At 38.1% G+C, this 18,679-nt stretch overlaps 1 protein-coding gene across 1 annotated transcript in view; it reads right to left on the reverse strand.

The window, feature by feature from the left end:
* The window catches only part of ESR1 (estrogen receptor 1), a 162,890-nt gene that overhangs the window by 77,460 nt on the left and 66,751 nt on the right, over positions 1-18,679 (reverse strand). Inside the window, 1 exon segment of the mRNA XM_086631478.1 lies at positions 5,019-5,209. Within this exon segment, the coding sequence (XP_086487604.1) occupies positions 5,019-5,209 (191 nt within the window).

Here is an 18,679-nt window from a genome sequence, read left to right on the forward strand (position 1 = left end):
ACCTGCCTCTCAGACTGGAACCTTATGTTTTCCACTCAGACTAGATACTGGTCTGCAGTCCCCCATTTATTGGCTGCGATTGCCTCTGTTAGTCTCACTCAGGTTCATGTTACGTAGTTTTGCTCTTTCTGCTGACAATTCATAGAATCAGTGTACAAGCAATATTACTAGGGAGTTTCTGTCTTCTTGGCTGCAGGATCTGTGCAGCATTTACAGCTGATATCAAATAGATTACAAAAATACCAAGAAAACAAAAAACAATACTAGAAAGTTAAAGAGAAGATCTCCTAAACCTCTCAAATTAACAATATTGCAATTGCTGCACTGCAGCATTACCTAAACATCCACTTATTATGTATGTTTTACCAGTGAAATTCTCTCCAACTCAGAAGAAAATATGTATGTATTACCACCACTCCTAGTATTAAAGTTTGAACTACATACTTTCAACAAAGTACAGTTCTATCACTGTGAACTTAAAACAATTGATAACACTCAAAGTCTACTGCCAAAACTCTCCTACTTGATGGTCAGAAGGCATAACTGTTAAATAAAATCCAAGTTCAAGCTACACAATTAAAATACTTCCCAGCTTCAGAATTCCTGCACTTCAGAGACCACTATATCTCTATGATCAAGATGTTAACGGCAAGGCCTCTGGAATCCCTCAGCACGTCTATTCATCCATTCTCAAATGCCAACCTACTCTTACTGGGCTGGTACTGCCTTGCGTCATGTAGTAATTCTTAACTGATATTTGTGAAACATCCCAAATTTTGTCTGAGATACATCTGTGAGAAAAGGCAGAAAAAGTGCCCCTGAAAAACATCAGAGGGGCATATGAAGGAGGAGGGGAAATAGAACTGAGGATTTCTAAAATACTTCAGCAATTCTGAGATCAAGATACCCACCAATGTAAGGAGTTACCCCTTGTTTATTCTGAATCTTTTGTGCTCCCACTGAGGGTTCTCAGTCACTCATATGTAGGCATTTGTTGGGTGCTTGTCAGAGACAGTAAGAGTAATTCCTTCCTGTGCCATACCTTTTGGTGGCTATCCAAAAACCAAGAGAATTAGAAGGAGGGGAAAGAATGTATGAGTCACAAGTGGATTTTTAATTTGTAAATGGCATTTGTAAGGCTGATGTTGAAATACTTCACCCAATTCTGGTATTCAGATTTTAAAGTGGCTATTATGGTGGGGGGGGAAAGAGGGAATCAGAAAAGACATAAAGACAAAGGACTTAGAAGATAGAAATATATACAGAGGGAGACTGAGACATTTTAGTTCGCTTAAGATATGGAGGTGATTTGATTATTAGAAGTTCCTCGCAGGGGAGAGTCGAGATACTAAGTCTGGTTTGTGGATGTGATGTAAAAGCCAAAGTAATTTCAAATTAGAAAGGCAATTTTTAGCAGATGAGAGGACAAATCATCAGAATAAGCAATCATTGTAAGAAAGCTCTTGAGCCCACAGATCAAGGCTAGGTATATTGTAAAAGATTCACCTCCATCAAGTTACCAGGCTTTGTACATAGGTAGCATATAAGTTTATACTGAGAGAAGAGCAGACTTAATGATCTAATGGTCCTTCTTGGTCTTAAAATCCATAAATACTTTAGTAGAGAAGTATAGTGTGCTGTGATGTGACTGCTTGCTATGCTTCTGGATTCAACTCAGTTGACCAAATACACTTGTAAAGTCTACATATGCTGGGCAAAGAATAAGCACTCTTCTACCTCCAAGCAACACGGTGTTCTCGGTGTCATATGATTTTTCTCTCTCATGAAACATTATACATTATATAGAGTCCGCACAAAGTTTTCTCAAAACATGATTCCAAATCGTTTCTGGGACATAAACTAGCAAAATGGACTGACATGGGAGTTTCAGGAGGCAACTGAGATTTTCCACCAACCATCTGTTGTTTAAACAAAATTAGACAGTTGTACATATTGAGAGACAGTTACTAATTCAGATTTCCTATTAAGCTTTAACTGTTTGACAGCAAAGAAAAACAATTTAGCATTTAAAATTCACAAAATATTTCCAGAACCATTCCAGACTCCCTGAATAAAAACGAAGCTATTCATCTCCACCTCGGGTAAGGTCCAAAGCAGATGTGAGTTTTAGCAAAATTTAAGTATATACTTATGTAAGTATAGATACCTCAGATATCACTGAGGATAACAAATACACACCCAGAAAAACAGATTACTCCATACAGTTTGTTCTTTACTCATGTCTGTACTGACTTTTTTCTGTGTTTCTATTAAGAACCATAAAGTTTGACTACAGTGTATTAAGAACATCAAACTTCACTATAGCTATTCTCCTATGCAATCTCTCATGAGAAGCATAAAAAATGACCAATTATCTCTGTCTCTGTGTATGTACTGAGAAATACTGGACAGCAAAGCACAAAAGTAGCATGGTTATCTTGCATTTAAAGAAAAACACACTAAAACCAGCAAAAAAAATCTTTGCTGGAAGCATTCTGTGTTACTTTTGTTTTTACAAACCAGTTTTGTGTACCTCAATACAGTTAATCATATGATTTCCAGGAAATTTTGTCCCTTTTTTAGGGATGCATACAAATATAATGTAGATATATATTTAGTACACATATTCTGCTACACATACACCTACACATTTTTAGTATTTATTCCTAGATATCCAATCATAACCTATTTAAAATTCTCATCTGCAAGGTAAATGGCACGTTTCTCATTTATTCTCAATCTAAAAATTACTGTCATTTTCATAAACTGGACACATGTCCAACGAGAATATGTAACTGCTGAGGTAGAAATCTCTTTCAAATCCAGTAGGAAATTAAAAAAAGATCCCTTAGTTCCTCAAGACTGGGTACCTATGACATTAAAAGTCTTTTAGAGGACTATTCATACTATCTGTGATCAAGTGATCACAATTCTCTCATAAGTACTCATATTCTTGCATCACTTTCTCGATACTGGTGGATATAATTTTTTACGACAGCTGTTACCACAAAGTGGAACTGGAGAAATTACAGAGGAGCTTAACAAATGGGATCAGAAGTCTAGAAAATGTGTTCTACTGTAAGTGGATTTGTTTAGTCTAAAAAAGAGAAGACTGAGGAAAGATATGATAACAGTCTTCAACTATGTAAAAGGTTGTAGTAATTAAGCCTTCTTCATTCCCACAAAGGATAGGGCAAGAAGCAATGGGCTTAAATCAGAGCCAACATGACTTACAGATCAAGAAAGGCATTTTACAGGACACTGAAAACTTAGGCTTTACATTTTTAAAGCTTACCTATTTAAAAATTACATTAAGTATATAAATGTAGCAAGAACTAAATTTATTAATTAGTATGTACTATTGCACAAATAGATAACAGATTCATTGTAGAGATCCACATTTGCTCACATGGAGACTAGGACAAAACCACCCAAGTGCTGACATAGAACCGTGGAACTCAGTGAAACAGTCAGATTCATTTCTTCTTCCATAATGGCCAAAAGCTGAAGATCTGTGCTGTACAATTACTTGATAACTAACTCTTACTTTTGGTTAAGAATATTTCAGTTTTCACTTTGTTGTTGACTTAGTTCAGTTTGAGTACAAGGATAGAATTTCAAAATTCTAATAATTCTGATGCGGTCAGGAGAACTCAAAACAAACAAAAAAAAATCCCAAAATCTCTCAATAAAGGAGCTGTTCTCGCTATGTCACAAGTTTAAGTAAATCATTCAGATGTTAAGAGAAAAGCATTTCACCCTTTTTCCCTCCAGTGTTGCTTATTATTGGCCTCTGACTGTAACCACTCTCTTTTCTAAAATTCATTTTGATGAGTCTGGAAAAGCAGAAATACAAAGTAACTATTAACTAATCACTGACATTCAAATCGTTCATCAATGTCTACCCCACAGACAATCTTTCACTTTTTTCTTTAAGGCGGGGAAAATTCTAAGCTGAATGCTGTAAGTCTTATTTAACTCTCCTCAGTGGTAGTCATGCAACAAAGCAGGAAATAATCACACCTTGTGATATGAGGTAAAGACTTTTCCTCACTATGTTTACTTCAAAAAAAGGAGCAAAAGGAATTTTTGTGCCTATGTATCACCTGGAGATTTAAAAAACTATAGAAATCTAACTAAAGCATAGCACTTTACTAATTTTCTGTTTGGAAAGGAAGAAACTATTTTATTTTCTTCTCCAAAGTAAGACTTAGACACTGAACAGTACGTGTATTTTCAGTAGAATCCTACTTACTTCTTACTCATTTTAAGAGATTTTGAATGAAGCTAAAAAGTATCCATTCCAGAGTGTGACAGGCATTTAAATCAAGAATTATTTGGTCACAGTAGTTAACACTGTTTCTGTTAGATGCCCTTTACTCCACAGGACACCTTGCACAGTATACTTCTAGTCATGAGAAGACTGTGAACTAAACCATTCTGTGCATAGTTCAAAGCCATGTTTTGTTGACAGATACAAACACAATTTCATCAAGGAAACATTCCTTTTCAATATTGGTTCTCAAAAGGCATCTCACATCTTCAAGGAGTTGAGATTTGGATTGAACCATCTTGGTAATGGAGCACTAAATTAAGATTAATAAATCAATCAACATGACTTAATCTTCATCTGACAGTGAATTCTCAAAGAATATTGTTCTGAATAAGAACTTAATCCCAGAAAACAGATATACGTAGCCTGAAAGAGTGGTCATCTTGATCTAATACTGGTTTTTAAATTAGATTTCTCACTGTCTCCATGGTCAGACATACTGAAACCAAGGAGACTATAGATATGCTTTTCTTCCCTTCATTAGTCTTGAACTAAATAACAACATATTATAAACCTGCTAGAAGCATTCGCCAAATACAAAGCTAAAAATATAAGGGAGAGCACAGCAGCTGCTGATGAAAATTCAATAAATATCATCGTCCTGGGCTCAGGCTGCAATCTCAAGTAGCTTCATAGTTTCCTCAAGACTACAGAGTAAAAGGGATTCACTTGAACAGTTTATTACCTTGAATGCTCCTTTTGAAAAATGCTTTGCAACCCTCACAAGACCAGACCCCATAATGGTAGCCTGAAGCGTAGTCGTTGCAGACCGCACAGTACCGCGTCTCCTTGGTGGACTCCATGGACAGGCTCCCTTTCTCGTTGGCACTGGACATCCTCTCCCGGATGCTGTGGCGCCTGTTATCAGAGGCTGGCCTGTTAATAGCAAACAACAAGCACAGTTCTTTCAGTGAGGTTAAGTCTCATCCTCTCCTGCAGATTATAAGAAAAGCAGATCTGGTTTTGAAACAACAAATGGACAAAAAAGTAATCTTGTATCACCCCCTGTCTTGTTTTACTTGGAAAGGTGTAGAACCAGTAAGATATAGGGGAGTTTCTCACAAATCAATCTGATGTTAACAGGCATTGTACCTTGAAAAATTAAAAAGCTATTTGATAAACTAATAAATTTTTCTCAAGACATTAAAAAAGTATTTTAAAAAAATCAGCATTTTTTTAATGTACTTGCTCCTGTCAGCGTGGTCAGCAGGTCAAGAGAGGTGATTCTCCCCCTCTACTCTGCTCTTGTGAGACCCCACCTCGAATACTGCGTCCAGTTCTGGTGTCCCCACCATAAGAGACACATAGATCTGTTGGAGCGTGTTCAGAGGACGGCCACAAAGATGATCCAGGGGCTGGAGCACCTCTGCTACGAGGACAGGTGGCAGGAGCTGGGATTGTTCAGCCTTGAAAAGAGAAGACTTCGGGGGGACCTAATAGCTGCCTTCCAATACCTGAAGCTAACTTACAGGAAGGCTGGGAGGGACTTTTTACAAGAGTGTCCAGTGATAGGACAAGGGGAAATGGGTTTAAGTTGAAGGAGAACAGATTTAGATTAGATCTTAGGAAGAAATTCTTCAGTACAAGGGTGGTAAGACTTTGGAATAAATTGCCCAGAGAAGTTGTGGATGCCCCCTCTCTGGAAGTGTTCAAGGCCAGGTTGGACGGAGCCTTAGGTAGCCTGGTCTAGTTGAGAGGCGTCCCTGCCCATGACAGGGAGGTTGGATTAGATGATCTCTGAGGTCCCTTCCAGCCTATGCCATTCTATGATTCTATGATTCTGTCCAAAGGGTTCAGCGTAACTGCAGTATCAGTAGGTTGTTTGAGAATCTGAGGCAAAAATTAGTTAATATTTGCACCCGAATTTCTAAGTCACTTAAATTATTAACTAGGCTATTTTGAAGTATTATCCTTACATTGTCAATGATATACTACTACATGAAACAGTCTCTATTCTCATTACAATACCACCTGCATAAAATTAAAAAGTGGATTTAGCACAAGAAAAGTCAGAAGCTATGAAAAATTGTTGCCAAAGAATTTTTGTTCTAGCACTGTACATGTAACTAGACATGTACTAGGCATTACTAGGCATACTAGACATGCGCATGACTCACATGTGCAGCATGCTGCTGAATGAAAGCTAAACAGATCTATAGTGTAAATGGCAATGAACTCACATTTGGTAAGGGGTTATTATGAGTAGCTGCTGCAGGAATGCTAAACTGTATTTAAAAAGATGAGAAGATGTGAAATTACCAAGGGAACCAGCAATGACCTGTGGGATCGCTCCTGTAAGTCAAAAAGCTCTTGCAAAACACACTTTAAGAGTCTGCGCTACAAATTTTTCAGGAGAAAAATACAATTGGATGTGACAGCATCCATCACACAAGCTAAAGCATGAAGAATCCTACTGTTTACAGTAATTATGCACTTACCATGCATGTTTTAATTGCTAATTAGTAAACAGCTGGCTCATCTCCTCAGAGACAACGTTTTCTCAAACATATTCTCACTTTGAACCTAGGAAATTGGGCAATCTCTCTTTCAGATTTCTTCTGACATACCAAGTTTTGCCTTATTCCCTTCTTCAGCACAGAAAAAATTTCCTGTGTTTCGATGAACTGAAGCATCTGGCATCGACAGCACCTTCATACCCCAAACCAGTACTCCTCAGCAGCTTTCTGGTTACTTGTATGCTCAACTATCCTCTTTCATCTAGCCAAAGTTCCCTGACATCTCCTGCTTCTGTCCATAGAATCATAGAATGGTTAGGGCTGGAAGGGACCTTCAAAGGTCATCTAGTCCAACCCCCCTGCAAGGAACAGGGATATCTCCAACTAGATCAGGTTGCTCAGGGCCTCGTCCAACCTGGCCTTGAACGTCTCCAGGGATGGAGCATCCACCACTTCTCTGGGCACCATCTCAACACCCAAAAGCTTTCTACCAGTCAAAGCCACCTAGGCACTCTCACATGTGCTGCCAGCCACCCCCTCAAAGACTTTTTATGTATAATGTCTGCCCCCAGATAAGTCACAGTTTCATTGAACAGCTCGGAATTTATATCAGTTATTAGAGAAACATTAGGCTTTGCCACGTTTGATAGCAGAAACTGCTGCTGGCAGGAAAACCGCTTTTTTTTAAACCTGAAATTCTTTACCAAGGCTTATATACCAGCTAATTTTGAACACTTATTTAAATACTTTGTTTTCTTGGGGCTTGTGCAAGACAGAAGAAACTCTAAATAGTGAAGTGCTGACATGGCAAAACTCTGGCTTTCTAGTGAGACAGGAAAACTGAAGAACATCACAATTCTGGTAACATGAGTTTAACAGATCAAGCAGAGGAAAAAAAAAATAACACACTTGCATATTTCAAATGTGACATGGTGAAGACAATATCATTACTAAATTGTTATGGATATAGAATATACATGGTTTATGTAACTACCTTTTCCAACCCACCAAATCTAGGTGGTTTTTTTATTCTTCTCCAGCACCTGAATGTGCCTTTGAATTTACTTTATCTCAGTGCCTCATTTAATTGACTACTTCTTTTTTCTACTGAACACTGATCAAAGCTGTTGTTTCTTATCTGCTCCACGTCATTCTCTCTGCCTGCAGCTCGAACACCCAATCCATCTTCTCAGTATAACTTTAAATTAACCACAATGTGGCTTTTTTTAAATGTACTTTTAAGTGTAAATAATTACAAGAATGTTTTAAATATTTAAAGTAAATTAGCAAGCAAGCAAATATCCGTCAATATAATTTTAACAGCAATACACTAGTCTGTTAGGTGTACAAAACCACCTGATAGATACTCATGATTTTGGATCTCTTTTTTTTTTTTCCAAACCACTACAAATACGTATGTTATATAAGACAAGGTTCACAAAATTATTTTCATACCAATAATAAATAAAAATAAGTTAATTTTATAAAATTTAACCCTTAAAAACCAAAACACAATAAAAGCAGTAGAAGGAAGAAAATGTCAGGTTTCCAAAAGTATGGCATATATTTGCAGGTATGTAGTAATTTTTCAGCACCACACACACATACAAACTTACCAAAGCAATCCTAGTTTTCTAGCTGGATACAAAACACTTCAACTAATAGGTAAAATCAAACTAGAGTAAAGAAATACCAAAAAATATCAGTCCTCATTCAGTCCAGATAATTTGAATTTTCATCTTTGCAGAACATTTATCTTCACTCAGATCAAGACCAGGCTCAAAAATTCATTTTTATTAAAATTATATTTAAGAATAATAAAAAATAATTCAAAAATATCTAGAAACAACAAAAAAAATGGGGGTTTTGTCTAAAAAAAATTAAAAAGTTCATGAAAAATTTATGCTCCAAAGAAAAAAAGATGCATAAACACCAGCAAAGAAGATGCCATAAAGACAGATGTATTTTCCCTTCTGCTTGTGTGGAGTTTGTCCCACAGATTCTGTCCATCCTCAGTGACTGAATGAGGGCCACTATTTCAGAGGGAGGCTGTGGGCAGAAGCAAGGAGGCAGCTTGCTCCTTGTGAGCACACACAGGATCCATGGCACAAGGGATCACAGACAGACAGGGGAGTAATGCCACTGCTCACGCCTGCCCATAATGCCCCTGTGTCTCGTATTTGACTTACACTTCCATTGCCTTCCTGCACATGGACTTGTTATATTCAAAGAGCACTATAAATCTGTTAATGCAGACTTTCACAAGGCAAAATGAACCCAAAGATGATCTTCCTGGCTTCCCACCCCCATCCTCCTCCCAAAATCAGTGCCACTTGAGTACCACTTTGAGCGAGGTTTTTCAAACTGGCCTTGCAGAGACATCACACTCAGGCTTTTGTGAACCACAGCAGGAAGCACTCTAAAATACCCCTAGTCCCATTCTCCCCAGAAATAACATCCTGTCACCTCTTTCCATTTATACCATGGAAATGAAAGCTGGTAATAAATGAAAAAACTCTGGATTATCATAACTCTAGTACTTATTAGAGGAGGTGAGGAGGAAATCTTTTTGGAGAAAGAGTATCCCAATAACACAGAGCTTGCTAAATCAAATATTTCAAATTTCATCCAGAAATCAGCTGCTAGTTAGTGTGCATCACAGGCCACTGATGACGTGTCCTGACAAAAAATAACAGTCTGTTCTTCATCCAGTTTTCAGTTAGGTTTCAAGGGCTAGTATTCTGGAGAACATAGTGCAACAATCTAACCCAACTTTAGTAAATTTGGAAAGATCATCATTCCCAAAATACAATAGCAGAACCTTTTCAACAACTTCCTTTGTGATCTATGCAAACAATAACAAAAGAAAAAAGAACAAGAGTTCTTGCCAACTCTGTTTACCAAAGAGAAATAGAAATCAAAAAGAAAGAAAACCCCAAATAAAGCCCTCCCTCAAGGCCCCCACCAAAAATGAACAGGTTGGAAAGAAAAAAAACCTCAGGATTTACTGCTCATTTCCAAATGTAATAACACAGCAGAGATAAAATGGAAAGTGTTTTGGAATCTACAGAGCAGGACAAACTTTTCTTCCATGCTGACTTGCATGTTTCTCCACCAATGTTGCACTGAGTCTGCTCTTCAATAAATGCGTGAGCAAACAAGACACCTGTGCTATAAACATTCACTCATCATCTGCGACTCCTAATCGGCCAAGGGATCATTAACCCCACGTTGACTGTAAGGTAAAAAGAACGTGTACCTAAGAGAATTACAGTTTTGTAACGTAAACTCAGTTTTTCACATCACAGTAATCCGGCTGGCAGGCAGAATGAATTTAGGATAACGCACAGTACACAATCCACCCAACATCAAAGTAATGCCCAACTTATTCACAAGCCCTGCTTTATCAGAAATAAAGAGATTTCATAGGTAGGAGGGCTTAAGAGGAAAGTTATTTAAGCACTTACAAGAGAAACCTTGAGAAATTCTACTTTTCTGTACTCACTTTCGTACAAGAAACTTTAATCTGCAGCTGCTAAATTTTTCTTACCAGAATGGATGGAAGTTCTCAGTGTAAAAATCCTCAAAACCAATGCCGTTTTCAAATGCAGCCAAGGTCTAGCAGGAATGCTTTTCCACACATTGGACTTACTATAACACCATTTTAACATTCAATACGAATTTAATTAACTTGCTGTTAAAATTTGAATTTCCATATGAGACAAAATATTTATGAAAGATTGTTTGAACAGAATTAAGTGCTTGAAAATACATAAAAGACATCTCAAGGAGAAGTACCACAACAGGAATGACTAAGTATACAAATAAACAGAAAATTGCCAAGTACATTAAGTGTCTCAAGACTGTACTTTCAGAAAGTAGCTCCAATGAATCTGATAAAAAAAAATCATATGCCATCCAAATGAAAATGTTGGCTTAAAACAAGTATCCCAAAACAACTAGGGTTGTGATTAAGTTAAATACAACTTGACAACGGAGAGAAAGTCTTACGTGGAATTGTGTATCAAACAGACAGAATCACTGCGTATTTTAGGCTAGATGGGACCTTGGAAGGTGGCCCAATGCTGAGCCAGCACTGGCTTTAAGTTGAGCTACAGCAGTGAAGGTGGGTTCTAGCAACAGGACTGGGAGCCAGCACCTCCTTAGCTCATCCTCCACCGGTGATGAAGATCAGCTGGGCCTCACCCCGGGGCCTGATTACAAGTGATTCCTGGTCCATGGCTCTGAGCATGTTTCACTTACACAGCTGAACTCTCTTCCTCCCTGAAACAGGATGGTTTCATCTATGCCACCAAGGGAGGTGGACCCTTGTATAGCTCCTGCCCGAGCCATGCCCTGGAAGAGGATTACTCAGCCAGGCCAAACTGTGCCTGGGAGCATGAAGCCCATTAAGCAGTGAGAGCCATCGTGCTGGTGTTTGCACCCATGCCCTGGCCTCATTTCAGTAACTAATATACACACAGGCCTTTCTTGCTCCACTATCCTCTGTTTATTCCCTGATCATCAGCGAGTTAATATCTCTGGCTGCAGCATCAAAAATGAGAGTAATAAGCATTTCCCATAGACAATGTCCCTTCCAGATTAGTGCCTCACTAAATGTGACGTTTAAGTGCATCTGCAGTTTTAACACAGGATAAACATTGAAAGTTTGATAAACCGTGAAAGTTTGATGCTCCTGAGTTAAAATAAGCTGTAGGATGAGAACAAGCTGCCTGTAATTCAGATCTCTATATGGACTGCACGGCCAGTCCCTTCTCTTCCCTCTCCCATAGTCTTGCACAACTTCCTGTGCCTTCACAAGTCTTTCCACCAGGGGAAAGACAGAGAACAACCAGGATGGTCACTAGAGCAGAGTTGACCAGCAGCTTCTTGCCACCTGTTACAACAATGCAGGAGGAGACCTTCTTGCTGGAGAAATGCTCCTCTGGTTGTTTCATCTCATTTGTTTCATGAATTTGGCTCATATCTCCTCTTCTTCAGGGTAAGTACAGCGACACTTGAACAGGACTACATGAGTAGAAGACCCTGAGGTAGTGTAGTGAATGAATGAGGTGAAGAAACAATTGACATAAAGGAATGAGGAGAAACAATATGAAGAACCATTTTAAAAATAACAGAATATATATGTGAAGAATAAATAAATAAATAAATAAATAAAAACAGCAAGGAAACCAACTGAAAACAGCACAGGGCTCAGTGTAGGAAGTAGAAGAAAAAAGATAACTGACAGGAGTGAAATTTAAGAAAAACATGAAAAGAAATGAAGTTATATGAAAGTTGAATAATAAAATAATCTTAAAATATTGACAATATTTCACAATGTACAAAAAAAAATGTATTTTATACTCAGAAGACACTGGAATGTTTTCTTTAGAACAACAAAATACAATTTTATTTGGTAACTAAAGTAAAATAATTCAGGAAAAATAGCTCAGTATTGACCAACAAATGGTAATTTTGAAGACACGCTCTGTCAACATGAAAACAAAAGCATATCTTCTTAGGTTTTAAAGGCTCTTATTCAAGATGACAATAAACATTTGCTTTGGCATTAGTTTTATTGTCTTCCTTCATCCTTAGCTCAGATTAATTTTAAAATAAGTGATTGAAATACTACATTTGGATATGCCAAAATTAAACCATGCCATATGTAAAAAGAAATCTCCTCTAAAGCTATTTGCTAAATTTCAGTCCCTTAAAACTACTTTTTTGACAAATTTATTGTTTTTCTCAAGTGTCACTAATATTTGCAGATTGGATTAAAGTCTAGACAGGTATGTCTATGCACAGTCACTGTGCAATCCATGGCATCCCCAGCCACATTTCCTGGAGGTTCTATTTTTGGGAGAGGAAGGGAGCCCAGGCTCCTCATTCATGTGCTTAATACCTGAATTTGGACGTTTTCAATATTTCCCTCCCCCATAATTCAAATCCTGGGATTAGTTTTCCATGGTTTGTAAATGTGAGCTGATGATTTAGCAGCTGATCCCTTTGACAACACAGAAGCTTCCCCAACTTTCTAAAAAACATGGAAGGTTTTCTTGGGGATGGCAGGGGGGGTGGGCATTAGGTTTGAAAGAGAAAAGAGCTCAATCTATTTGTTAGATCAATGGGTCAGAAACTTAAATTAATACCAAAAATCTTTGGAATAAATACTGAAAAACTGGTTCTATTTCATTCTATTTCTCAGTGCTGCTGGAATCTAAACTACAACTTACTTACAAGGTCATTTTCATTAGTCTTAAGTGAAGACTGGAGGTGTAGCTGTAGCTCACGGAGTAGCCCAGAATTCAAAGAGTTCTGAAGCAATGGCAATTTTGTGGTTTTTTTTTTTCTTTTGCACAGAAGGTTCATAATATCTTTCTGTACATAAGGTGAATACAGAAACACCCACACACATGCTTTATATGAATATACTTTAAAAGAAGATTAAGATTTTAAATATAGCGTATGGCTGAACTGCACCTTGCAAATGCAACTGAAACCTTCATTTATCCCTCTTGTGCATATGTATGTTATCTCTAATTATATGCCCGTACTTTTCACAGGGCAACAGCTCATCAGTGCTCAGAATAAAAAGAACTTATTAAATGAGTAGCTATTCTGCCTTTGGGTTTTTTTTCTGACTGTTCAGTGTCTGGTGCCTCGCTATCAGCACACTATCTGAACTCAGCTATAACATCAGAATTAATTTCCTTCTAGTATTTCTATGCCACTATAGCATTTTAACAGTTGACAGGTGTTAATGAATGTATTTTTCCAATACTCTTGTGAGTTGAAAGGATGAAAAATGAGGCTGAGAGAGATTAAGGTCAAAAGTATATACTGAGTTATGTGTAACCTGAGTTTTTTAAGTACCCACCATTACATAGCATTTTGAATGTTCAGAGTGCTACTTCCCTTGTCTGCAATCGCAAGGGTAAATGTTCAACACTTACATAAATCAGACTGCAGGACTTCCATTCAGCACAAAGAAAATTACAATACAGTACAAGACTACTTGTAAGGAGTTTGATTTAAATGATTTCAGAACTTCACAGAAGCATTTGTGGCAGAATCAGACAGAGAATTTAGTTCTTCAGGCCAGTCATCAGCTGCCTTCACATAATACTTCTTGATATTTTTCCCTCGTTTCTTTTTGTAGTTACCAGTCTTTGCAAGAAATGAGTAAAGAATTTACAAATAGTGACATATTTCATTAGAAGATCGTGACAGATTCCAGAGTTGATCCTTTTCATATATTGAAAGAGCAGTTCACTTACGATTACCTTATAATTATGAAATTTATTATTATTATTATAATAGTCACAAAGGCACAAAGGGACCAAATAAGATTTGCACAGGTGACCTTAATTTGGGTTTATTAAAAACAGAAGTTTACAAATAATGTTTTTTCTGCACATAGCTTCTCACCTTCTAAAGAGGACATCTATTAAAACAAAAACATTACCCTTCTGCTTCATATTTACAGTCACGGACAGCAGGGGAAGGACATGTTGGTGCACCTCTCACTTGCCGTAACACAGCAGGCGATGGTAGGAGACCACTTTCATTCCCAAGCAGCCAAGGAAGGATGTCAGTGGTACCTGCTAACAGCTGTAAATAGTGACTCTACAAGTCCTTTATTCTACTCCAGTTTAGAAGTAAAAGCTAGTAAATACACAGACACTGCTGCCTCTGCTGTCAGTGGGAATGTCTGCTCTGTCCTCCCATAGCTGTTCTTTGTCAGGTGCTCTCACTTCACCCACTCAGCTCCTCCTGTCCCATTCTTACACTTACTTACCTCCACCTTTGGGCTTTTCCTTCTGCCTCAGTCTCCCTGTCCAATGACAAACAAGAAATGACAAACTCTTTTCCTCCAGTGCCTGGCTACTTCTCCTGTGCTGAGTTCTAGCAGGCACCTCACCCAAAGCTCCCCTTCCTCCTCCAACACTGCTTACTTTCCTTATGTCCTGGGCAGAAACATTCCATTCTTCTGCCTCTCTTTTCCCTTGTAACCCTGTCTGCCATGATTATTTAGCTCTTGTTAATCTGAATAAACAACCCTACTTTTCCTTGACATATCCTACCAGTTTCACAAGCACATATCGAGATTTGTAACTAAAGAAGGACTGAGAGACCTTAGTATTGTCATTTTTTGACTCATTAATCTTAAAAGGACAAAATTATATATTTTTTTACCAAGGCCGAACGTAAAATTTCTGAAATTCTGTGAGGAGCAGCTCATTGTAAGTGCTATGAACTATCAACAAGAAAATTTATGGTGTTTAAAGTCAGTCCAAACAGAATAAAAAAATCTTAAGGTTTAAAAGAAAAAAAAAAGTCACACAATTTTCTTTATATCACATTTAAAACTATGAATTTACATATTGGGCCTTGTCTTATATGATTTTTACTTCTGTCTTTTCTCCTCTGGACTGAGACTGTACCTCTTATAAGACAAGCCCTCACCACAATAACCACTCCCATTGGAGCCCTGAGGTTCTGTGTCCCAGGACACTGCCCATGGGATAAAATAAGTGTCAGAAACACATCTTTGAAGAACCAATTGAGAGATGCCATGCAAGACCTAGTATGTGATAAATTTCATAATATTTCTTGACAGAATTTCACTTCTGAAATAAGAAAAAACATTATCGTCTTATTAATGTTTTGAAGGCCATTGAAATCAGCACAGAAATCTGGTTTCTGCAAAGAAAAAGTTCAGACAAGAAAATTCCTCTTTTTAATTTTCAAGGGAAAAATCTTTCCTGTGAGATTTTTATTTTGAAAATCCCACTTTTAAAACATTTTGACAGAAATCCCACTTTTAAAACATTTTGACAGAAAGATAATCAAACACCAAAACACTTCACGCAATACACATTTACAAAGAGATAGACATGTATATAATAAGCGAAAAGAATCTACAGACACATTGAAAGGTATAGTTCTGCAGTGTTAAGCAGGAGGAGAAGTTGCAACTAACTCTACCAGTAGTCAAACTGTCCTACAGTCTCGACGCCAAAGTGACATATAGAGACCTACAGAAATTACATGCTCTGCATGCACTACATGCTACCCATTCGGTAAAGCAGGGACAGAGTACCGCTTGAAAGACTTGTATCTAGACCTGCCCCACAGGAATTTGTTTTGACTTGCCCTTACAACATTTGCAATGATTAAGCCTCTCTCTGCGGACTGTTTGCTGCTTCACTACCTAAGGTCCAGCCTAAACCCTCTCTGCTAGAAATTAAACTCATTTGTCCTCAGCTGTTTACAGTTAGACCAGAGAACAGTTATTCACTGCCCTCTTAGCACACTTTTTCGCTATGTAAGGTTCCTGCTACATCACCTCTCAGTGTCCAGCCTTCCTTCCAGAGCCTCTTCTCTAATTTTACCATCCTCTTGCTGCTCTCATAAGGAATTTGCTTGCCCCTTAGTGGGCGTAAAGCTCTGAAAGAGTCAGCCTTGCCAGTCTTTCCTAAAACAGCATATTGACCGGTTCATCTGTTTTTCTGTACACAATTAAATGTCTTTTCTGAAAAAGGTTACTCTGTTGACTTGTATTTAGCTTATGGTCTTCTCTACTCCTTAGGTTATTTTTTATTCTGCAATCCTTTACCCTACTTAGTAATTCTCCAGTTATTGTGCTAGTGCATTAGATTTCTCCTTCCCAAAGGCTGGGCACTGCACTGACCCTTAGTGAATTCAAGAAAGATTTCATGTTTCAGATTTGTTGTGGTAAGCAGTGCTAGAAAAACATTCTCTTACATACTCACATTTCAAGTGGCCCATTTACAGAACTCTGCTACTTTTAACAACTGGCAGATTGCATTTGCTTATTTAAAAATTAATGGTACTATTTTATCTTTGGAGTAAAATCTCCGCAAATTGTTGGTTTGATGTATCTTTTGAATCCCTGATCACTGGATGATCCTCCTACCCTTAAAGGAAGACCGCCAGTGAAATAAATATTTTGATCCAGTTCCCCAGGATCCAAAATAATGACCAGCCAACTTGCTCAGGGTTTCTCTGCCCATTTCACCTCCTGCCAGGTGAAGTGTTGCCTGGGCTCTATTTGTCTCTGACACCACCTCTCTCGTTCAGTTAGGCAACCCCACAGACTCTGATGTATGAAGAGTCATATAGTCAAGGGAAATACCTTACTCCACTCTCTAAAAGGGTGCCAAATTTGATGAAAAAGCTGCTGACAGACAAAGTGCCTCTGGACACCGCATGGATATGCAATACCGAGTTGGCGTGTGGCTCTGCGGACAGAAGCGAGACGGTCCGAGTGTGGCAACCAGCCGAGCCCACAAGTGTGTCAAAGTGCAGAGCCCGGCAGGCAGACACTCTGTGAGAGTGAGCACAGGACATCTCACTTCAGTGTAAGCACTCTGAAGAATAAAATATCTTTGAAACACTGGAAGCACGAAAAAAAACAAAAGGCCATCTTCAGCTGACAATCTCAGGTGTATATCCTCCACAACTTTCACAATTTTAGAAACATCTAGTCACCCTTGTCTCCATTAAAGTTATACTAAGCCTCAAAGACTAAGCTGACAAGTTGTACCACTGTATTTCTTATATGAGTCTTAGAATTAAAATATGGCTTTTGCGAAAAAACTGAAGTTCAGCCTTTCATATAAGAATATAACACATCCAGAAGTCTTTTCTGTGGGTTTCACTGTTCCTAGTGAACTTCTTCAGAATTACTCAGTCACTAGACTATTTTTATTTTCTTTTCTAACATTCAGATGAACTACCACAGTCTCACCATCTGAAAGGAAAAGGTTAAATGCACTCAATAGATTGGAACGGGGAGTTTCAAGAAGTGCTGTCAGATTCCTACACTTACCTCCAGACTATTTCAAAGGTAAATGCCAGCAAAAACACAAGAGTCAGTCATAAATCTTCCTTAACCGTGCCTTTATAGGACTTTTATGGGCTGATGTGTTCTTTTTATGCCTGGGCAAGCCCTCTTTCCAAGTATTTCAGATGCACACATTAAGACCACAGTTTAACCAATTACCCAAAGCTTCATTAAATTCCTAGGAAAATTTTTCAATTATCAACATTAAACAAGACATTTATAAAGTAAAATCCTTGACAGATATAAATGTTCTTCTTTACACCAATCTCAAAAAAATATGTTACACAGGAATGCAAATCAGATAACAACATTAAAATTTCAAAAATTCCAATCTATCATTTCAAATGGCTATTTTTCTTTAAAATGACATTTTAAACTGAAAATGTAACTTTAAGGGGTACGCTGTATTTGAAAATGAACTTTTGAAACAAAACACTGGCAGAGCCACAGATGGTCCCAACAGAGAAATCAGAGGCCTCTAGGCCACAGGAAAATAAGCCTTGGTAAAATAAAAGACTTCTTAAAGTCGTGCTTTTAAGTTCATCGAAGCGCATGAGGACCTCTTGAAGCAACCGACAGAATGCACAGAGAAGAGATAAAAATCTTTTCCCAACGAGCTGAGAGTTTACCACCCAGGCCATCTACAAACCACTCTATGCCAACTGTTGGCAAGAATATAGGAAAAAGACTAGGTGGAGGTGCCAAGCTTGAAGATATGATGTGGGCAGCGGGGAAAGGACTAGGCACTTGGGAAAATCTGACATCTACATGTAAAAATGTTTGTGTACTTGCCACAGATGATGTGGTTTATCCGCAGCTTCTTGTTCTTGCCCCAAAACAGTAAGCCCCAGGAACAGAGTCTCTGCAGTTCTTGGGCCAACAGTGCACAGTCAAGGGCCCAGTGGAAGAAAAAAGAGTTCCTAAGCATACAGACCCGTTTGTGCTTAAGCCAGTTTCATCAAACCAAACTACTAATACATGGGACCTGCACAACCCCAGTAATATGAGCAGATT

Source organism: Tauraco erythrolophus, chromosome 2, assembly GCF_009769465.1.
Source record: "Tauraco erythrolophus isolate bTauEry1 chromosome 2, bTauEry1.pri, whole genome shotgun sequence".
NCBI classification, from domain to species: domain Eukaryota; kingdom Metazoa; phylum Chordata; class Aves; order Musophagiformes; family Musophagidae; genus Tauraco; species Tauraco erythrolophus.